Source organism: Ranitomeya variabilis, chromosome 1 (genome assembly GCF_051348905.1).
Source record: "Ranitomeya variabilis isolate aRanVar5 chromosome 1, aRanVar5.hap1, whole genome shotgun sequence".
Taxonomy (NCBI): domain Eukaryota; kingdom Metazoa; phylum Chordata; class Amphibia; order Anura; family Dendrobatidae; genus Ranitomeya; species Ranitomeya variabilis.
Window position 1 is genome coordinate 1,110,920,883 of NC_135232.1, and position 24,355 is coordinate 1,110,945,237.

The 24,355-nt window shown below is 42.8% G+C and overlaps 1 protein-coding gene across 1 annotated transcript in view; it reads left to right on the top strand.

Annotated features, from left to right (window-relative positions):
- POLN (DNA polymerase nu) overlaps nucleotides 1–24,355 on the top strand; it is a 161,669-nt gene that overhangs the window by 14,783 nt on the left and 122,531 nt on the right. The window contains 5 exon segments of the mRNA XM_077281185.1: nucleotides 2,876–2,940; nucleotides 4,895–4,978; nucleotides 12,788–12,880; nucleotides 16,536–16,592; nucleotides 19,781–19,834. Coding sequence (XP_077137300.1) covers nucleotides 2,876–2,940; nucleotides 4,895–4,978; nucleotides 12,788–12,880; nucleotides 16,536–16,592; nucleotides 19,781–19,834 — 353 coding nt within the window.

Sequence of the window (24,355 nt, forward strand, 5' to 3'; positions counted from 1 at the left end):
AGGCTTGTGAATCCCCCCAGCACACACACTATGTTCTATGAGGATTTGCATGTTTCTGAGCCAGGAACAGCAGTGATGTATGTGATATGCATACTCTCGGGCAGAAGCAGAGGTGTAGCTAGGGTTTTGGCTCAGGGGGCGCGAAGCTTCTGAGTGGGCCCCTAACCAGATAACTTTGATTACAACTGGGCGACGCACCTTAATAGTGGATGAGAACCTCAGCAGATGACCACACTGTTGCTGAAAATAATCTCTCTATAAAGACCAATATTGATATTACCGCCATATGGTCAGTGGTAGATACCCGTCCTACAGAACATATAAGAGATCACAGCACAGTTACAGATAATGACTTACCGCTGACGTTCTTTCTGATGGAATCGTTCACTTTTCACGTCTTCTCCATCTGGCCCAGACCGACACAACTTCTTCCACCCAGGACTCGTCTGCAGAGAATACAACAAAGACACGTTTCAATTCTCATATTCCAGCCCCATCACCATCTATTCCCAACCTGCACCAACCCCTTATCCTGCTGACACCCCAATACTGAGCTGCTGCTGCTCTATGTGACTCTATTACTGCACCTGCTGTGTGGTTCTATGTGCCTTCTAAATGCTAAAGCAACCCTCTAGAATATGGTAATGCCGGGTGCAAGTGCCCTAGAAAACAGTGCCCAAATTTTGCCTCCTAGAAAGTAATAATGCCCTGTGTGCTCCTTTGATAGTAACAGTAAACTGAGTTCCCCTATAACAATAAATACCCACTTTACATTTAATAATGTCCCAAGTCTCCCCCTGTACAGCTCCCCAATAAACACAGTATGATGCTCTCTTATACACAGTATAATGCCCCCTCACTGTATAGTACCACCCACACAGTATACTGACCCCTTAGTAGCCTCCAAACTGTTGGATGGCTCCAACACATGATGGCCCCTTCACTGTAATCCTCACACTGTACGATGGCCCCCTCGCTGTAATCTCCACATTGTATGATGGCTCCCTAGATAGCCTCCATATAGTATAAGGCACCAGATAGTCCTAAATGTAGTATAATGCACTCCCCATACGCCTCCATATAGTATAATGCACTCCCCATAGGCCTACTATATATTGTATAATGCACCTCCCATAGGCAGACACTATAGCACAAGGCAGCCCCATATGCAAACTCTACAGTATACTGTATAATGCATCCCCCATAGGCAGACTCTATTGCACAAGGCAGCACCCATAGGCAGACTCTGTAGTATAAGGCAGCACCCCATAGGCAGACTCTATTGCACAAGGCAGCACCCCATAGGCAGACTCTGTAGTATAAGGCAGCACCCCATAGGCAGACCCTGTAGTATAAAGCAGCACCCCCATAGGCAGACCCTTTAGTATATGACAGCACCCCTATAGGCAGACCCTGTAATATAAGGCAGCACCCCTATAGGCAGACCCTGTAGTATAAGACAGCACCCCTATAGGCAGACCCTGTAATATAAGGCAGCACCCTTATAGGCAGACCCTGTAATATAAGGCAGCACCCCTATAGGCAGATCCTGTAATATAAGGCAGCACCCCTATAGGCAGACCCTGTAATATAAGGCAGCACCCCTATAGGCAGACCCTGTAATATAAGGCAGCACCCCTATAGGCAGACCCTGGAATATAAGGCAGCACCCCTATAGGCAGACCCTGGAATACCGGAATATAAGGCAGCACCCCTATAGGCAGATCCTGTAGTAAAAGGCAGCACCCCTATAGGCAGACCCTGTAATATAAGACAGCACCCCTATAGGCAGACCCTGTAATATAAGGCAGCACCCCTATAGGCAGACCCTGTAGTACAAAGCAGCACCCCCATAGGCAGACCCTTTAGTATATGACAGCACCCCTATAGGCAGACCCTGTAATATAAGGCAGCACCCCTATAGGCAGACCCTGTAGTATAAGACAGCACCCCTATAGGCAGACCCTGTAATATAAGGCAGCACCCCTATAGGCAGATCCTGTAATATAAGGCAGCACCCCTATAGGCAGACCCTGTAATATAAGGCAGCACCCCTATAGGCAGACCCTGTAATATAAGGCAGCACCCCTATAGGCAGACCCTGGAATACCGGAATATAAGGCAGCACCCCTATAGGCAGATCCTGTAGTAAAAGGCAGCACCCCTATAGGCAGACCCTGTAATATAAGACAGCACCCCTATAGGCAGACCCTGTAATATAAGGCAGCACCCCTATAGGCAGACCCTGGAATACTGGAATATAAGGCAGCATCCCTATAGGCAGATCCTGTAGTATAAGGCAGCACCTCTATAGGCAGACCCTGTAATATAAGACAGCACCCCTATAGGCAGACCCTGTAATATAAGGCAGCACCCCTATAGGCGCCGATACAGTTGCAGTAGTGTAGCTCGGGGTGGGCCCCCTCAGATTGTGGGGCCCTGGGCGACCGCCCCCTCTGCCCCCCAGTAGCTACGCTACTGGGCAGAAGCCGTCTAGTTGGTGAGGCCGCGCTCATAACAAATGTGTATATTGATGTACTGATGGTGGTTCTGGTGATGTATTCATGTAAGTGCCTCTTTAAATTTTTTGCAGTCCTTGGGATTAGTTTATTATGACATTGTTGTCCTTGGATCAAAAAATGTTGTGCACTCCTGCTTTAGTCAAATGATTCAGAAACTAATAGTGAATCTGCCTGCTAGCTTATGAACCACACACAAAGATCGTCTGTACTAAATAACAACCATACTAAGATGGAGGAAGCTAAACTATGTGAAGTCCTAGATACGTTACAAAGTTGTTAATTTCATCTTATGATGTTCAGCCGTTGTTGTTGTTGTAATTTTATGTAAAACTATGTGTTTATTTGGTTTCTAGCAATGGAAAACTGCTCCATAGTAATAAATCAAGAAGAGCTAAAGAGGACATCAGTGCTGTTAGGGGTAAATACAATGTGCTTTTTATTGTCATTCTGGCTGCTTTAAAGGTATATTATGAAATAACTTATGTACTACTAGATGGTGGCCCGATTCAAACGCATCGGGTATTCTAGAATATGCATGTCCACGTAGTATATTGCACAGCCCACGTAGTATATTGCCCAGCCACGTAGTATATTGTCCAGCCACGTAGTATATTGCCCAGCCACGTAGTATATTGCCCAGCCACGTAGTATGTTGCCCAGCCACGTAGTATGTTGCCCAGCCACGTAGTATATTGCCCAGCCACGTAGTATATTGCCCAGTCACGTAGTATATTGCCCAGCCACGTAGTATATTGCCCAGCCACGTAGTATATTGCCCAGTCCCGTAGTATATTGCCCAGCCACGTAGTATATTGCCCAGCCATGTAGTATATTGCCCAGCCACGTAGTATATTGCACAGCCCACGTAGTATATTGCCCAGTCACGTAGTATATTGCACAGCCCACGTAGTATATTGCCCAGCGACGTAGTATATTGCCCAGTGACGTAGTATATTGCCCAGTCACGTAGTATATTGCCCAGCGACGTATTATATTGCCCAGCCACGTAGTATGTAGTATATTGGTCAGCCATGTAGTATATTGCCCAGTAACGTAGTATATTGCCCAGTGACGTAAAATAAAAAATAAACATATACTCATCTTCCGAAGTGCCGTGGAAGTCCTGGCGCCTGTGTGCGGTGCACGCGGCAGCTTCCGGTCCCAGGTTTGGTATGAGCGCAGGACCTTTGATGACGTCGCGGTCACATGACCGTGACGTCATGGCAGGTCCTTCTCACGCAGGCGCGCAGGACCTGTGATGACGTCGCGGTCACATGACCGTGACGTCATGGCAGGTCCTTCTCGCATAGCATCCTTGGCACCGGAACCTGCCGCTTGCACTGCCGAGGACACCGCGCCACGTCGGAGGGTGAGAATAATCTTTTTTTTTATTATTATTCTTTGTAACAGATCTTTTTACTATTGATGCTGCATAGGCAGCATCAATAGTAAAAAGTTGGTCACACAGGGTTAATAGCTGCGTTAATGGAGTGCGTTACACCGCGGTCCATTAACGCTGGCATTAACCCTGTGTGAGCGCTGACTGGAGGGGAGTATGGAGCGGGCACTGACTGCTGGGAGGAAGGAGCGGCCATGTTTCCCCTGGACTTTGCCCGTCGCTGATTAGTCGTGGCAATGGTCGTGGGCGTTTTGCCACGACCAATCAGCGACTTGGATTTCCATGACAGACAGAGGCCGCGACCAATGAATATCCGTGACAGACAGAAAGGCAGAAGGACAGACAGAAAGACGGAAGTGACCCTTAGACAATTATATAGTAGATTATGTTTGGATAAAGCTGCGAGAAATGTTGCTTTTTGAGGGGAGGCAAACTTGTGACTTAAACCCCAGGAACAAACTAAAAGCCCTCAGAATTATTACTTTTTTTGCATTATATGTTATTTAGGCCCTATGGGGAAATTATTCGGTGGATAGATGGATATTGTCAGATAATGCTTGTTAAAGCAAGCTCTTTTGCAATTTTCAATTTGAGATATTAACACTTTTTTTGTTTACAGCTTGTTGTCTAGGAGGCGACCACCGCTGTTGTCTACCTTTTAAGCGCTGAGCTGAAGCTGATTGGGACTAGGAGGTAACAGCGCCCACCAACGACCCTGGCCAGCTTCAGAGCAGCGCTTGCAAACTCAATAGAAAACAGTTTGTAAGCAACTGAGCATGTTCTGCTGTCAGGCAGAGGTGGTCGGTCTCCAAGGCAACGAGTTGTAAACAAAGAAAACATGTTAAAATCTCAAGAACAGCTGAAGATTTTAATAAGCAGTAAATTGCAGATGGAATATCGCTTTAGGGGTTAAAAATTGCATTTTTCTGATGTTGTGATGTGTGGGTGATATCCTTGAAATGTACAATTACAGATCCATCTTAAAGAATTGGAAAAAGAGGCACAACATGCTGCAGGACAAAAGTTCAGGTTAACTAGCAATAATGAACTTCGGACAGTAAGTGTGTTTCCTTTAAAATAATAAAATGTTGATAAAAGGCAAAGCCAGGAAAGAAAAAAAGAAAAGCGAGGGATACGCTGCATTAAGGTTTGTTTCCACAAGCAAATAATCTCTTAGTTCCTTCTCACTGCGTCCAGTTTTCATTTTTGTTTCTGTTTTTTTCCTCCCGTTCTTCACAAAGCCATAACTCTTATTTTTCTGTCCACATACAGTACAGACCAAAAGTTTGGACACACCTTCTCATTTAAAGATTTTTCTGTATTTTCATGACTATGAAAATTGTACATTCACACGGAGGGCATCAAAACTATGAATTAACACATGTGAAATTATATACTTAACAAAAAAGTGTGAAACAACTGAAATTATGTCTTATATTCTAGGTTCCTCAAAGTATCCGCCTTTTGCTTTGATGACTGCTTTGCACACTCTTGGCATTCTCTTGATGAGCTTCAAGAGGTAGTCACCGGGAATGGTCTTCCAACAATCTTGAAGGAGTTCCCAGAGATGCTTAGCACTTGTTGGCCCTTTTGCCTTCACTCTGCGGTCCAGCTCACCCCAAACCATCTCGATTGGGTTCAGGTCTGGTGACTGTGGAGGCCTGGTCATCTGGCATAGCACCCCATCACTCTCCTTCTTGGTCAAATAGCCCTTACACAGCCTGGAGGTGTTTGGGGTCATTGTCCTGTTGAAAAATAAATGATGGTCCAACTAAACGCAAACCGGATGGAACAGCATGCTGCTGCAAGATGCTGTGGTAGCCATGCTGGTTCAGTATGCCTTCAATTTTGAATAAATCCCCAACAGTGTCACCAGCAAAGCACCCCCACACCATCACACCTCCTCCTCCATGCTTCACGGTGGGAACCAGGCATGTAGAGTCCATCCGTTCACCTTTTCTGCGTCGCACAAAGACACGGTAGTTGGAACCAAAGATGTCAAATTTGGACTGATCAGACCAAAGCACAGATTTCCACTGGTCTAATCTCCATTCCTTGTGTTCTTTAGCCCAAACAAGTCTCTTCTGCTTGTTGCCTGTCCTTAGCAGTGGTTTCCTAGCAGCTATTTTACCATGAAGGCCTGCTGCACAAAGTCTCCTCTTAACAGTTGTGGTAGAGATGTGTCTGCTGCTAGAACTCTGTGTGGCATTGACCTGGTCTCTAATCTGAACTGCTGTTAACCTGCGATTTCTGAGGCTGGTAACTCGGATAAACTTATCCTCAGAAGCAGAGGTGACTCTTGGTCTTCCTTTCCTGGGGCGGTCCTCATGTAAGCCAGTTTCTTTGTAGTGCTTGATGGTTTTTGCCACTGCACTTAGGGACACTTTCAGTGTTCCCAATTTTTCGGACTGACTGACCTTCAATTCTTAAAGTAATGATGGCCACTCGTTTTTCTTTACTTAGCTGCTTTTTTCTTGCCATAATACAAATTCTAACAGTCTATTCAGTAGGACTATCAGCTGTGTATCCACCAGACTTCTGCACAACACAACTGATGGTCCCAACCCTGTTATGGACCTGGTGGTTAGGTGCACCAGGAATGACCCGATAATTAACACAGAATCTGGACGAGCTCTGGGGAAATGGGAACTCTGCTGACCGCAAACCCTACTCCTATCAACACAACTAGAAATAGCCGTGGAGCGTGCCTGACTCTGCCTAGACGCCTCTTCACAGCCTAAGAGCTAACTCCCCCTAAAGAAGGAAACAAAGCCTCACTTGCCTCAGAGAAATTTCCCCAAAGGTAAAAGCAGCCCCCCACAAGTATTGACTGTGAGTTAAGAGGAAATCACAAACAGGATGAAATAGGTTTTAGCAAAGGGAGGCCAGTGTAACTAAACAGATTGAGGATAGAAAAGGGATCTTTGTGGTCAACACAACAAACTACAAAAACCACGCAGGGTGTGCAAAAAATACCCCCGCACCGACTCACGGTGTGGTGGTGCCACTCTGCACCCCCCAGAGCTTCCAGCTAGCCAGGCAGTTTCATGATAGCAAGCTGGACTAGAACTTAGCAAGAAAAACCATATGTAACAAATGTACAAGCAGGAACTTAGCTTATGCTGGAGTAGAGAGGTCCTCAGAAAGATCCAGGAGAGCTCTGAACCAGTACTAGAACATTGACAGCTGGCATGGAGTAACGATCTGAGTGGAGTTAAATAGAGAATCCAGCCTAGCCCTAAACGAGGGCAGCTGGAGAAGGAATCTCAGAACCAGCAGCTCCACTCACAGCCACCAGAGGGAGTCCACGGACAGAACTCACCGAAGTACCATTCATGACCACAGGAGGGAGTTCGAGAACGGAATTCACAACACAACCCCATTTATAAGGCAAGAAATCCCACTTATTAAACCTGACAGGGCACACCTGTGAAGTGAAAACCATTCCCGGTGACTACCTCTTGAAGCTCATCAAGAGAATGCCAAGAGTGTGGAAAGCAGTCATCAAAGCAAAAGGTGGCTACTTTGAAGAACCTAGAATATAAGACATAATTTCAGTTCTTTCACACTTTTTTGTTAAGTATATAATTCCAATTGTGTTAATTCATTGTTTTGATGCCTTCAGTGTAAATGTACAATTTTCATAGTCATGAAAATACAAAAAAATCTTTAAATGAGAAGGTGTGTCCAAACTTTTGGTCTGTACTTGTAGATATATTATGAGGGCATGTTTTTTGTGGGCAAGTTATATTTTTGAATGACAAATGGATGACCATTCATTTTACCACATAGTGTACAGGAAAATGGGAATAAAGTGGGAAGAAATTGTGAAAAAAATGCAATTCTGACATTGTATCCCATATATTGGCTATATGATTCTACTCATCAATACGATTATGGCGATACCGAGCATTATAATTTTAGTACTAAAAAAAATCAGAAGTTTAAAAAAAAATTTTGGGGGGGTTGTGTAGCTATTTTCCAAGACCCATAACATTTTCATTTTTTGGTCAAGGGAGCTGTGCGAATGCTTATTTTTTGCGAGGCAAGACTACGTTTTTATTAATACCATTTTGGGATATGTGTAACTTTTTGATAGTTTATTACAGCATTTTTTGTGCAATTGCAGCTACCAAGAAAAACGTAATTTTGGCGTTCTTCAATTTTTTTCATTTACGGTGTTTACCTACCAGGTTAATTGTTATATTTTGAGATCACACTTTTCACAAGCAGATATACCACATGTGTATTTTTTCTATTTTTTTTTAACCCCTTCCCGACCATTGACGCAGCGTATGCGTCATGAAAACCTGTGCCAATCCGACCTGTGACGCAGCATATGCGTCATGGTCGGATCGCGTCACTGCAGGCTGGGTGAAAGGGTTAACTCCAATTTCACCCGACATGCAGGGACAGGGGGGAGTGGTACTACAGCCTGGGGGGGGTGGCTTCGCCCCCCCCTGTGGCTACGATCGCTCTGATTGGCTGTTGAAAGTGAAACAGCCAATCAGAGCAATCTGTAATATTTCACCTATGAAAATTGGTGAAATATTACAATCCAGCCATGGCCGATGCTGCAATAGAATCGGTCATGGCTGGAGACCCCGATCTGGCCCCCCCACGACTGACGGCGGCGATCTGCAGCCGCCGTCAGTATTCCGTACCCCTCTGTCCTGTCCTAAGCGCCTTCCTCTCCCCTCTGACCCTCCCCCATCCTCCCCTCCGCCCCCCCCCCCTGCTGTCCGATCGCACCCCCCATACTTACCTAGTCCCGGTGTCCCTCCCGGTGTCCTCGGTCTTCTCGCATGGGCGCCGCCATCTTGGAAAATGCAGATTCGTTCCCTGTACATTTTGATCGCTGTAAATAAACCCCCCCCTTTATCACTCCCATAGTTAGGGACAATAATAAAATTCAGAAAATATATTTATTTTTGTTTTTCCGTTAGGGTTAGGGTTGCACTTAGGGTTAGGGTTGCACTTAGGGTTAGGGTTGCACTTAGGGTTGCACTTAGGGTTGCACTTAGGGTTAGGGTTGCACTTAGGGTTAGGGTTGCACTAAGGGTTAGGGTTGCACTTAGGGATAGGGTTGCACTTAGGGTTGCACTTAGAGCTAGGGTTGCACTTAGGGCTAGGGTTGCACTTAGGGCTAGGGTTGCACTTAGGGCTAGGGTTGCACTTAGGGTTAGGGTTGCACTTAGGGTTAGGGTTGCACTTAGGGCTAGGGTTAGAATTAGGGTTAGGGTTAGAATTAGGGTTAGAATTAGGGCTAGGGTTTAAATTAGGGTTAGAATTAGGCTATGTGCACACGGTGCGGATTTGGCTGCGGATCCGCAGCGGATTGGTCGCTGCGGATTCGTAGCAGTTTTCCATCACGTTTACAGTACCACGTAAACCTATGAAAAACCAAATCCGCTGTGCCCATGGTGCGGAAAATACAGCGCAGAAGCGTTGTATTTTCCGCAGCATGTCAATTCTTTGGGCGGATTCCGCAGCGGTTTACACCTGCTCCATAATAGGAATCCACAGGTGAAATCCACACAAAAAACACTGGAAATCAAATCCGCAACGTGGGCACATAGCCTTAGGGTTAGGGTTGGAATTAGAGTTAGGGTTGGAATTAGGGTTAAGACTAGGGTTAGGGGTGTTTTGGGGTTAGGGTTGTGGTTAGGGTTGGGATTAGGGTTAGGGGTGTGTTGGGGTTAGTGTTGGAGTTAGAATTGAGGGGGTTTCCACTGTTTAGGCACATCAGGGGATCTCCAAACGCGACATGGCGCCACCATTGATTCCAGCCAATCTTGTGTTGAAAAAGTCAAATGGTGCTTTCTCCCTTCCAAGCCCCGACGTGTGCCCAAAGTCTGCATTTCAAAACGTCACTACGTCCCTTCCGAACCCCGATGTGTGCCCAAACAGTGGTTTACCCCCACATATGGGGTATCAGCGTACTCCGGAGAAACTGGACAACAACTTTTCTGGTCAAATTTCTCCTGTTACCCTTGGGAAAATAAAAAATTCTGGGCTAAAAAATTATTTTTGAGGAATGAAAACTTATTTATTATTTTCACGGCTCTGCGTTATAAACTTCTGTGAAGCACTTGGGGGTTCAAAGTGCTCACCACACATCTAGATAAGTTCCGTTGGGGGTCTAGTTTCCAAAATGGGGTCACTTGTGGGGAGTTCCTACTGTTTAGGCACATCAGGGGCTCTGCAAACGCAACGTGACGCTCGCAGAGCATTCCATCAAAGTCTGCATTTCAAAACGTCACTACGTCCCTTCCGAACCCCGATGTGTGCCCAAACAGTGGTTTACCCCCACATATGGGGTACCAGCGTACTCAGGAGAAACTGAACAACAACTTATGCTCACTATGCATCTAGATAAGTTCCTTGGGGGGTCTAGTTTCCAAAATGGGGTCATTTGTGGGGGAGCTCCAATGTTTAGGCACACAGGGGCTCTCCAAACGCGACATGGTATCCGCTAACGATGGAGATATTTTTTAATTCAAAAAGTCAAATGGCGCTCTTTCCCTTCCGAGCCTTACCATGTGCCCAAAGAGTGGTTTACCCCCACATGTGAGGTATCGGTGTACTCAGAAGAAATTGCCCAACAAATTTTAGGATCCATTTTATCCTGTTGCCCATGTGAAAATGAAAAAATTGAGGCTAAAATAATTTTTTTGTGAAAAAAAAGTACTTTTTCATTTTTACGGATCAATTTGTGAAGCACCTGGGGGTTAAAAGTGTTCACTATGCTTCTAGATAAGTTCCTTGGGGCGTCTAGTTTCCAAAATGGGGTTTGGAGCCAATTTTTCTTCCCTTCCGAGCCCTGCCGTGCGCCCAAACAGTGGTTTACCCCCACATATGGGGTATTGGCGTACTCAGGACAAATTGGACGACAACTTTCGTGGTCCAGTTTCTCCTTTTACCCTTGGGAAAATAAAAAAATTGTTGCTAAAAGATCATTTTTGTGACTAAAACGTTAAATGTTCATTTTTTCCTTCCATGTTGCTTCTGCTGCTGTGAAACACCTGAAGGGTTAATAAACTTCTTGAATGTGGTTTTGAGCACCTTGAGGGGTGCAGTTTTTAGAATGGTGTCACTTTTGGGTATTTTCAGCCATATAGAACCCTCAAACTGACTTGAAATGTGAGGTGGTCCCTAAAAAAAATGGTTTTGTAAATTTTGTTGTAAAAATGAGAAATCACTGGTCAAATTTTAACCCTTATAACTTCCTAGCAAAAAAAAAATTTGTTTCCAAAATTGTTCTGATGTAAAGTAGACATGTGGCAAATGTTATTTATTAACTATTTTGTGTCACATACGGTAACTCTCTGGTTTAACAGAATAAAAATTAAAAATGAAAATTGCGAAATTTTCAAAATTTTCGTTTTTTTCCACAAATAAAGCAGAAATTATCGACCTAAATTTACCACTAACATGAAGCCCAATATGTCACGAAAAAACAGTCTCAGAATCGCTAGGATCCGTTGAAGCGTTCCTGAGTTATTACCTCATAAAGGGACACTGGTCAGAATTTCAAAAAATGGCCAGGTCATTAAGGTCAAAATAGGCTGGGTCATGAAGGGGTTAATATCTTTATTTTAAATGTGGAAAAGGGGGTTAAGTTGAACTTTTTTTTCATATTTTTAAAAAAAAAACATTTTTTGACTTTTCGCTGTTCTTTTTTGTGTTTTTAAGAGTCTTGAGAATGCAGTCATCTGATCGCTTATGCATCTCTGAATATAGCAGAAATCACGGTCTCCTTTGAAGCCCAGCCACAGGCAGGGTTTCAAGGGAACTCCGTAATGGCAGGCATGGAGGTCATCAGCTGACCATCGGCGACCCGCGATCACAGGCGCACTGATGCATGGAGAGAATGACGCACACGCATGCCAGCGTGTATTAATTGATGCTGTCAGAGATTAACAGCAGAATTTAACAGGTTAACAATCACAAGCAGAGCTCCTCTCTACCCTCGATTGTTAGCACCAGGTCCTGGCTGTAATACACAGCCATCACCGGCCAGGTATGGGGCGGGCTTGCCGCGTGAGCCCACTGCATACACCTGCATCCGACTTGTGCCACACATGTACAGTGGATGTAGTGAAGGGGTTAGACTATAAACGATGCAACTACGTTAATGTTAGACTGGTGTAAACAAAGACTTTCATTAGATGTAAAGCTGACATTTGAACTGTGCTTGGATGAAGTAGGACTGACTTCTTTGTGAGATCCTTTTCTCCTTCCTTGATCAGGATCTCAGTGGCTCTTTCAACTGAGTAATTTCTACCTGATGAATAGTTGGCCTCAGCAGTTTCTGCCATTTGAAGCCTATCAGCTTCACAAGGCCTTGTCCAATTTCACAAAACTTTTTCTTATATACTCAAGTTAATTGAAAAAAAAAACACAAAAAACCATAACTGTGCTTACTAACCCTCCCCGGGGCCAGCTCTGAGTATCTCCGGTCTCTGTTTGGCTGCATCAGGAAAAAATATTCTTTAGAGAGGGATAATTAGTATAATCTAACATAATAAATACAAACAATATGCAGCATAGCTCAGCAAACATTATATTCAGAACACTATCCACTATTGCTACAAACTAGTGGTGAGCGAATGGATTCGCATGACCTTGGGCCAGTGAGCAGATCACTATTCCATGGCCGGCTTCTCTTCATTAACCGAGCTGGCGCAACATCATTGTTGACATTACACATGATATTGCACAGCTAATCAAAAGAGGAGAATCGGGTTGCCGACAAGTAGGAGGAGGTCTGTGGTGCTCCCGTCCATCAGCCATGGAATATTGGCTTTGGTGCTGGACCAGAGACCTGTATTATGAAGTTATAATTCTGTTTCTGTTATTTTAGATACTTTTTGAAAAGTTCCACCTGCACCTGAAGTGTAAAAATAAGCTTCCCCAGACAAACTTGGGTCATCTCTTATCTACGGCTGAGCCAGCGGTAATGTCAATTTATGTGATGCTCTGTTTTCTGATGACATTTCATATGGGGACGCATAGGCTTATATAATCGTAGGCTGGACCACCATATCCCATAATATTAAAGGGAATCTGTTAGCAGGTTTTTCCTATGTAATCTGGCAACAGCATGAGGTAGGGTCAGTCACTTACTTTACTGGGTGCAGCAGTTGCGATAGCATCGCAGTTTTGTTTGCTACAGATCTAGCAGAGATCAGTTGTTGAGCTATGTATAATCTGAGGTCTCGATATCACTAGAGCCTGCAGTATAGCCTCCAGCTCACTCTTCAATGCGTGTTTCGCAAATGCTTCTTCAGAGAGTGCATAGCAAAAACCTGCTGACAGTTTCCCTTAGTCCTGGATTCTGAAGCAGAAGAGGCCTGCAGTCCCAAAGTAAGTGTGATGGCCCTCACACATAGCGGCTCACCGGCACTGGGACACGAGATGTCTGTAGGATGCCAAAGTGAGTGGAGACTGAAGCTCGACAATGACTACCTCGCTTGGTCATCTTAGAAGTGAATTCATAAGTACTACATTTCATCTGGATCTCCAGGACATTGGACTTCTATCCTGTATATTGATGAATAAGTGCAAAGTCTGATAAATGTTTTGATTTTTGTCTGGATAAATGTCCTCCATTACCTTTAAAGCACATTGCAACCTCTTTTCCGAACAGTCCAGGACACAGGCTTATTCACCACAGATTTGCAGACCTATGATCTGATTGCTTCTCTTGTAAGATATATTATTAGTGTGCATATTTATATACCCCTATTGATATGACAGATGACAAAAGGTTGGTTGGTTTACATCTATAAGCTAAATATCCTGGTAATATAGCAAACTTGTCAGCTATACCCCATCCCACATCGTCATGTACATGTACGTTACTGGAAGGGTTTCTTCCCCTCTTCTTGACATCATCACCAAAAGAGAGAAGGAGGCATGTACGCATCAGTAATAAATATGTGTTCAAACTAGATGGTTGCTATTGTAGATATATGACTAATCACGGTCAGCATTTTTGTTTGATATATAGACACTAGTGATGAGCGAGTGTGCTCGTTACTCGTGATTTCTGAGCATGCTCAGGTGTTCTCCCAGTATTTTGGGCATGCTCAGAAATTACGGTATGTTCGAGTCGCCACAGCTGCATGATTTGCGGCTATTAGACGACCTGAACACATGCAGGGATTGCCTGTTTGTTAGGGAATCCCCACATGTATTCAGGTTGTCTAGCAGCCGCAAATCATGCAGCTGTGGGGACTGAAACATAATTTCCGAGTACGCCCAAAATACTCGGAGAGCACCCGAGCATGCTCGGAAATCTCGAGTAACGAGCACACTCGCTCATCACTAATAGACACTGCTCAAAAAATGAAAGTAATACTTAGTCCATGTTCACACGATGTCTGCCACAGTTTTATATATTCACTGTAAAATCACAGAATCTTTATTGCAATATTGGAAACGCTGCAAAAAATGCATCTTATGAACATGGCCTTAAACATCACAGTATAATATGAAAGTCAATTGAACTTTAGGGATATCAATCTATCGAGTTAAGAAGCATAAGCGATTGTGAACTACTTTCATCTGCTTTGTGCAAATTAAAGTGACAACAGGAGCACTGGAGGGGAACAGCAAAACAACCGCTAATAAATGGGAATGGTTTTGCAGGAGGTGGCCACCGATAATGCTTCTCTAATGCAGTTCGTCTGGCATTCAACAGAAAACACCAGATTGGGCAGGTCCGCCATTGGTGTCCCATTCACTTCACAGACAAGAGCGCATTTGACAGATGGCTAAGAATCCAGAGACACAGTAGTAAACTTTATGATGACTGCAACATCTTCCAGGACCGGTTTGGTGGTGGATCAGTGATGGGCTGGAGAGATATATTTTTGGAGGGTCACACGCAAACCTCCATGTCATAGATGACACTACCCACTGCTGTTAGGTACCAGATGAAATCTTCACAGCCATATTCAGACCATATGCTGGTGTATTGAGCCCTGCTCTCCTCCTGGCACTGGACAATCTCCAGCTTCATGTAGCCAGAGTGTGCAGGCAGTCCCTGGATGACGAAGACATTGATGCCATTGACTGGCCATCACATTCTCCAGGCCTGAATACAAATGTATCTGTGCAAATAATTCTGGCAAGAAGCACCACACACTTTCCAGGAGCTCATTGTTGCCCCGATCCATGTCTGGGAGAGATCCCCCAGGACACCATCCGTGGTCTCATCAGGAGCATGGCCAGACCTTGTCGAGAGTGCACACTGGCACATGAAGGCCATACACACTACTCAGTCACATTATGAATTGTTGTAATGAAAGGTATCAGGAAATACTTTTATCTATACAGTGCCGTGAAAAAGTATTCATTCCTTGTGAACTTTTTCATATTTTGTTCACATTACACCCACAAACCTAAATATATTTTATTGTGATTTTATGTGAGATATCAACACTAACTATCAAGTATTTGTGCAGGAATTGATACACAATTTTCTATGTTTTTCAAAATGCAAATTTTAAAATTGTGAGTTGCATTTGTATTCAGCCTCCCTGAGTCAATACTTTGTTGGACCACTTTTCACTGCAATTACTGCTGCAAGTCTTTTGGGGTCTGTCCATACCAGCTTTGCACATCTAGAGGTGACATTTTTGCCATTCTTCTTTGCACACTTACTCTAGCTCAGTGAAATTGGATGGAGGCGTCTGTAAACAGCATATTTCAACTCTTGCCACGGGTTCTCAATGGGATTTTGGTTTGCACTGTGACTTGGCCATTCACACACCATCCATCCATCACACACCTCCTCAGAGGTGAACCTACACTCCAGTCTCAAGTCTTTTTCAGCCTCTAACAGGTTTGTCTACAGTGTTACCCTGTCTTTAGCTCATCTTCCCATTTAATCTGACCAGCTTCCCTGTCCCTGCTGAAGAAAGGCCTCCCCACAGCATAATGCTGCCATCATCATATTTTACAACGAGGATGGTGTTTTCAGGGTGAAGTGCAGTGTTAGTTTTTTGGTTTTCTGCCACACTTTGCATTTTGCATTTAGCCCAAAAAGTTCTACCTTGGTTTCAACTGACCAGAGCACCTTCTTCCATCTGCTCACTGTGTCACCTACATGGCTTTTTGCAAACTGGAAACACAACTTCTTATGGCTTGCATTCAAAAAAAGCTTTCTTATTGCCAGTATTCCATAAAGGCAAGATTAGTGGAGTATATAACTAGTAGTCATCCTGTGGCCTGATTCTCCCACTTGAGCTGTGTAACTCTGCAGCTCCTCCACAGTGACCATGGGCCTCATGGCTGTTTCTCTGATTAGCGCTCTCCTTAGGATGTCAGGTTAGGTGAACGGCCATGTTTTGGTAGGTTTGCTATTGTGCCATAATCCTTCCCGTTTTGGATGATGGATTGAACAGTGTTCTGTGAGATGTTCAGAAATACATAAAATACGTTTATATTTGTGGGTGTAACGTGATAAAACGAGGAAATGTTCACGGGGTATGAATACTTTTTTCAAGGCACTGTATACAGTATACTGTATGTATGTATATATAAAATATATATTGTATATGCCTGTGAACAATTCAACATAAACTTTTCCATTAATACCCTAGTTAAATCAACTGAAAGACCTGCATCCTCTGCCTGGAATTGTTTTACAATTTAGACAAGTAAGATTATTTTTATTATTTGCCCTTTTGTATATTTTGTTATTTATGTTTTTTTACATTGTTTAAATGCTTCTAGACTGCCCATACACTCTAAATCACTAGGTGGTACCTCTTATAATCAGCAGTGATGTTGTAAAGCGATCCTGTTGCTGCAGAAGCAGAGATACGACTGTCAGAGACAGCTAGAGTCCTCATAGAGAAGGCACAGACTGTTTATTGATCCCTGTGTATAGTGAAAGAGCAGGAGCTGCTGGGTCATAGCACTGCTACGTAGACAGGAGGCTGCATTTCCCCTGTTACTGGTGCTAATATACCAATATATCAAAAGCTTTTGATACGGTGCCACACAAAAGGTTGATACATAAAATGAGAATAATGGGGATAGGGGAAAATATGTGTAAGTGGGTTGAGAGCTGGCTCAGGGATAGGAAACAAATGGTGGTTATTAATGAAGCACACTCGGACTGGGTCGCGGTTAGCAGTGGGGTACCACAGGGGTCAGTATTGGGCCCTCTTCTTTTTAACATATTTATTAATGACCTTGTAGGGGGCATTCAGAGTAGAATTTCAATATTTGCAGATGACACTAAACTCTGCAGGGTAATCAATACAGGGGAGGACAATTTTATATTACAGGATAATTTATGTAAACTAGAAGCTTGGGCTGATAAATGGCAAATGAGCTTTAATGGGGATAAATGTAAGGTCATGCACTTGGGTAGAAGTAATAAGATGTATAACTATGTGCTTAATTCTAAAACTCTGGGCAAAACCGTCAATGAAAAATACCTGGGTGTATGGGTGGATGACAAACTCATATTCAGTGGCCAGTGTCAGGCAGCTGCTACAAAGGCAAATAAAATAATGGGATGCAGTAAAAGAGGCATAGATGCTCATGAGGAGAACATAATTTTACCTCTATACAAGTCACTAGTTCGACCACACTTAGAATACTGTGCACAGTTCTGGTCTCCGGTGTATAAGAAAGACATAGCTGAACTGGAGCGGGTGCAGAGAAGAGCGACCAAGGTTATTAGAGGACTGGGGGGTCTGCAATACCAAGATAGGTTATTACACTTGGGGCTATTTAGTTTGGAAAAATGAAGACTAAGGGGTGATCTTATTTTAATGTATAAATATATGAGGGGACAGTACAAAGGCCTTTCGGATGATCTTTTTAATCATAGACCTGAGACAGAGACAAGGGGGCATCTGTTGTGATTTCTGCTCTTGGGCTCCCTCCGGTGGTTGTAAGTGGTAGCGCTGCTGTCTCTGAATCACAGCATTTATCAGCTGTTTTCACCTTTTGCAATTTGGACAGGGCTATTTAGTCTTGCTTCTCCCTTTAGTCAGTGCCAGTTGTCCATTGTTCCTGGAGGATTCACATCCCTGCCTGGTCTCTTCTGCTTTGCAGTTCTTTTCATCAAAGATAAGTTCTGGCCTTGATTTTGCTGTCCACATGCTGTGGTCTTATTGTTCAGTTATTTTCCATGTTTTGTCTTGTCCAGCTTGGTCTGTATAATTATTTGTTTAGCCAAGCTGGTATCTCTGGAGATGCAGATATACCCTCCATGTCTTTAGTTAGCTGTGGAGTTTTTGTATTTTCTGTGGTGGATAATTTCTAGTGTTTTAATACTGACCGCATAGTACTCTGTCCTGTCCTTTCTATTTAGCTAGAAGTGGCCTCCTTTGCTAAATTCTCATTTCAGTCTGTGTATGTTTTTTCCCTCTCTCACAGTCAATATTTGTGGGGGGCTGCCTGTTCTTTGGGGATTTTCTCTGAGGCAAGATAGTTTTCCCTTTTCTATCTCTAGGGGTAATTAGTCCTCCGGCTGTGTCGAGATGTCTAGGGAGCGCTAGGTACATTCCACGGCTACTTCTAGTTGCGGTGTTAGGTTTAGGGTCTGCGGTCAGTACAGGTACCACCTTCTCCAGAGTACGTCCCATGCTGCTCTTAGGCCACCAGATCATAACAGGCATCCTCTACGTCTGGAGTAAAGAAGGTTTAGGCATAATAAGAGACGCGGATTCTTTACTGTAAGAGCAGTGAGACTATGGAACTCTCTGCCGTATGATGTTGTAATGAGTGATTCATTACTTATATTTAAGAGGGGACTGGATGCCTTTCTTGAAAAGTATAATGTTACAGGGTATATACACTAGATTCCTTGATAGGGCGTTGATCCAGGGAACTAGTCTGATTGCCGTATGTGGAGTCGGGAAGGAATTTTTTTCCCCAATGTGGAGCTTACTCTTTGCCACATGGGTTTTTTTTTGCCTTCCTCTGGATCAACATGTTAGGGCATGTTAGGCTATGGGTTGTACTAGATGGACTGAAAGTCTTCCTTCAACCTTAATAACTATGTAACTATGTAACCCAGTTACAGGGGAAATAAGTTGAATATAAAAATATTTCAAGATTTAAATACCCCTCAAAGGTCTTTTATGACCTTGTGGGGGGGGGGCACAATGTGCAAAGTAAATGACAAATAAATAAAAAAAAATAGGTAAAAAATAAACAAAAAAAATGCCACTGTCAATCCAAATTGTTGTAACTTTGTAGAAAAAAAACACAACTTAACCAATATATAAAAATATTTGTTACAAAATGAAAACACTTTTTTTTCATATGAGGAAAAAAAAGTGAGAGAGAATATCACACTAACATAAAAATGAATCCCAGGGTATCTTGAAAAAAAAGATAAAAAAAATTACTTTACTATCTGAACAAAAAAAAATGTTAAACATCATGTTTGAAAAAAATGAAAATATCCCAGTCTTGAATTGGTGAATATCATAAAGTGTATTTCTATATTTTTACTTTTGGGAACGGATTTTCCAAAAATCAGCATTACATGTATTACACTGCAGGCTGCAAGTCCTCATGATGTAATATGGCTGTATTATTGCTACATGTTGTACGGAGCCGTGATACATCACCCTCAGAGGTGCATAGAGCAAATAAATAAATATTGTATAAAGCTAAATTTTGCATGCACCATATATCATACTTACCATTTTTACTGTGCTATCCTTGCCATAAAAAGTCTTTCATAGTTTTAATGTCTAGTAGTTATTCTGCCGTGGTCTGATTTTACATGTTTCTACAATTAAATATTCTGTATTAGGTTATATATAAAGAGGTTAATATATTGTCACACTATTATTATATTTATACTTTTTTACAGATACAAAAAATAAAGTCAACATTTGTTGATGGGCTCTTAACCTACGTGAATAAGGTAGTAATGATAGCGTTCCTTAATGTGCTTAATTAATAAATTCAGCTTTTACAATTTTTCCTTTGAAAGTGGACTATTTTTACATATTTATTAATAATAATAATAATCTTTATTTTTATATAGCGCTAACATATTACGCAGCGCTTTACAGTTTGTACACATTATCATCGCTGTCCCCGATGGGGCTCACAATCTAATTAAGAATACATTTCTTAAGAATTAGGCCGGGGTCACACTTGCATGTGCAATGCGAGAAACTCACGCATCATTAACTGGCACTGCCGCCCTCACTTGGGACCGGAGCATTCAGCTGCATGTATTTCTATGCAGCCGCATGCTCCGGTCCCGAGAGCCAGCGGCAGTGCGGGGTATTGATGCGCGAGTTTCTCGAATTGCACATGGAAGTGTGACCCCGGCCTTAAACACATAATTTGTAATTTAAAAAATTCAGACATGGGATTTCAACCGAAAATAGATGGGGGACAAACAGCTTATTGTCAGTGGTTCATTTCCATTTCAATTAATGTTATATGCCACAAATGCCTGGAGCCTTGTCCCAACTCTTAAGCTTCTGTGAGGGGTTGACTCACTCGACTGCTTGCAGAGGTAAACACAGGAACGCTTCTGGTAAACTGGTAGATCTCCTGCTGGTTTATTAGAGCACAGCATAGACCGTTATAGCAGGGTCAAACAAAGTAATCATGGCCTTTCTGACCTAATGGCAAAACGAAACAAATATAAAGTCTACTAGAGTTCTTTTTTCTGCAAGATTCACCTGCAGGAAACACTCAATGTCCTCAGCTCCCCCTGGAGCTACCATCTGGAGAACAAAAACAGTTGCTGAACATTTAAGTCCCCAGTCACACCCTTGAGGTGGAGATATGGTGAGTAGGCCTCCTGACCATCTCTTACCTACTCACCAAAAACCCAGTCCCTGATAATGGCTGGTTAACACGCCACATAGCATGCTGGAGAGAAACTTATGGGTTTCAGATCAAGGAAGAAAGCAATGTTCGTGACAACACATACAGTGTCAGTGACCCTGTCACACTGCCCATACATATTAGATAGCTGTACAGTACAGACCAAAAGTTTGGACACACCTTCTCATTTAAAGATTTTTCTGTATTTTCATGACTATGAAAATTGTACATTCACACTGAAGGCATCAAAACTATGAATTAACACATGTGGAATTATATACTTAACGAAAAAGTGTGAAACAACTGAAAATATGTCTTATATTCTAGGTTCTTCAAAGTAGCCACCTTTTGCTTTGATGACTGCTTTGTAAACTCTTGACATTCTCTTGATGAGCTTCAAGTGGTAGTCACCGGGAATGGTCTTCCAACAATCTTGAAGGAGTTCCCAGAGATGCTTAGCACTTGTTGGCCCTTTTGCCTTCACTCTGCGGTCCAGCTCACCCCAAACCATCTCGATTGGGTTCAGGTCTGGTGACTGTGGAGGCCAGGTCATCTGGCGTAGCACCCCATCACTTTCCTTCTTGGTCAAATAGCCCTTACACAGCCTGGAGGTGTGTTTGGGGTCATTGTCCTGTTGAAAAATAAATGATGGTCCAACTAAACACAAACCAGATGGAATAGCATGCCGCTGCAAGATGATGTGGTAGCCATACTGGTTCAGTATGCCTTCAATTTTGAATAAATCCCCAACAGTGTCACCAGCAAAGCACTCCCACACCATCACACCTCCTCCTCCATGCTTCACGGTGGGAACCAGGGATGTAGAGTCCATCCGTTCACCTTTTCTGCGTCGCACAAAGACATGGTGGTTGGAACCAAAGATCTCAAATTTGGACTCATCAGAACAAAGCACAGATTTCCACTGGTCTAATGTCCATTCCTTGTGTTCTTTAGCCCAAACAAGTCTCTTCTGCTTGTTGCCTGTCCTTAGCAGTGGTTTCCTAGCAGCTATTTTACCATGAAGGCCTGCTGCACAAAGTCTCCTCTTAACAGTTGTGGTAGAGATGTGTCTGCTGCTAGAACTCTGTGTGGCATTGACCTGGTCTCTAATCTGAACTGCTGTTAACCTGCGATGTCTGAGGCTGGTGACTCGGATAAACTTATCCTCAGAAGCAGAGGTGACTCTTGGTCTTCCTTTCCTGAGGCGGTCCTCATGTGAGCCAGTTTCCTTGTAATAATAAATAATAATAATCTTTATTTTTATATAGCGCTAACATATTCCGCAGCGCTTTACAGTTTGCACACATTATCATCGCTGTCCCCGATGGGGCTCACACTGTAAATTCCCTATCAGTATGTCTTTGGAATGTGGGAGGAAACCAGAGTACCCGGAGATAACCCACGCAAACACGGGAGAACATACAAACTCCTTGCAGATGTTGTCCAAGGTGGGATTAGAACCCAGGACTCCAGCGCTGCAAGGCTGCAGTGCTATCCACTGAGCCACCGTGCTGCCTGTTCCTTGTAACGCTTGATGGTTTTTGCCACTGCACTTGGGGACACTTTCAAAGTTTTCCCAATTTTTCGGACTGACTTTCATTTATTAAAGTAATGATGGCCACTCGTTTTTCTTTACTTAGCTGCTTTTTTCTTGCCATAATACAAATTCTAACAGTCTATTCAGTAGGACTATCAGCTGTGTATCCACCAGACTTCTGCACAACACAACTGATGGTTCCAACACCATTTATAAGGCAAGAAACCCCACTTATTAAACCTGACAGGGCACACCTGTGAAGTGAAAGCCATTCCAGGTGACTACCTCTTGAAGCTCATCAATAGAATGCCAAGAGTGTGCAAAGCAGTCATCAAAGCAAAATCAAAGCGTAAATACGGCCTCACAGCCATACGGCGTACGGCGCTCTGGAATTATTGTGGCCCGTTTTGCGGCCCCATAGAATTCTATTGGGGCCCCATAACGGGACGCAAAACCACAGTATGTGTAAAAGAAGCCTTAGAGTTAGGAGGCCACTATACACATTAGATGACATTGGTCTATTACCAATATATAGGAATCTTTGACCCTGTAGGCAAATTTGAGGGAGAGTTCCGATTTGCCAAATCCCAGTCATTGCTATCAGACCTGAACCCATCAGACATAAATGGAATAATCTGTGAATATGGCCCTAAATACTTAATACAAATTAAATTCTGCCCATGATGACACTTCGTTTGAGTATCCCAGTATGGACCGGAATTCTCAAATGAAACAATTATAAAAAGGAACTATAAAAAAAAAAAGAAAAACCTTTAGATTGTGTAGTTAGTGAAGGAGAGGGAATTTTTAATTCAAGTATATTAGAAGTTACGGTAGTTTAAGTAGAAAGGAATAATGGCTGAAAATTACTTTGCATGTTGTACCACGCCTTTTAGATTGCATTTAAAAGGATATTCCGATCTGTCAGCAGGCTTTTGCTATTTAATTTGACAATTAATTTGATGGAAGGACAGAGACCCCCAAGAGATCCACTGTCATGTTATGTTATTTTCAGGGTCCTAACCCCTGTGTGATCAGGTAAGTGACAGAAATAGGGCTTTCTAGGTTCCAATAGTTTCTTCCTAATTTTCTTCTTGACATTTTTATCTGCAATCAGTAGAGGGAATCCTTTCATACGTGTATACATGTGTATGTATGTTTGTGTGTGTGTATATATATATATATATATATATACACATACAGGTGCTTCTCCCAAAATTAGAATATCATCAAAAGGTTAATTAATTTCAGTTCTTCAATACAAAAAGTGAAACTCATATATTATATAGTGTCATTACAAACAGAGTGATCTATTTCAAGTGTATATTTCTGTTAATGTTGATGATTATGGCTTACAGCCAATTAAAACCCAAAAGTCATTATCTCAGTAAATTAGAATAATTAACAAGGAGGGGAAGCAACAAAAGGTCATTGCTAAAGAAGCTGGTTGTTCACAGAGTGCTGTATCCAAGCACATTAATGGAAAGTTGAGTGAAAGAAAAAAGTGTGGTAGAAAAAGGTGCACAAGCAACCGGGATAACTGAAGCCTTGAAAGGATTGTTCAGGTCCTTTTTTAATGCAGATCTATTAATTTATTTTTTTACGAGATTTTCTTACTGTGAGACATTTTGCGCTCTGAGTGCCGCATGATCTAGGGTAAGAGCATGATTCCAGTGATGTGTCACTTACTAGGCTGTGTTTTCCTGTTTCAATACAAGCAGTCTTTTATCAGAGAGAGATTATCATTAAAGGAAAACTGCCTTCATGCTTCCTAGTCCGACCCCACCAACACCATTGATTAGCAGCTTTCTGTCACTATTTAATGTACACAGAAAGCTGTCAATCAGTGGCATGGGCGGGGCTATACAAGGCTCAGCATTCCAAGCTCTGCTAGATCTGCAGCAGAGAAAACTGACTAGCGTAACTGCTGCGCCAAGTAAACAAAGTTACACATCGCTGGAATCAAGGTCTTTGTTTCTACATCTTGCTGCTGTCAGATTACATAGCAAAAACCTGCTGACATATTCCCTTTAATACTGTGATATAGATATAAGATATATT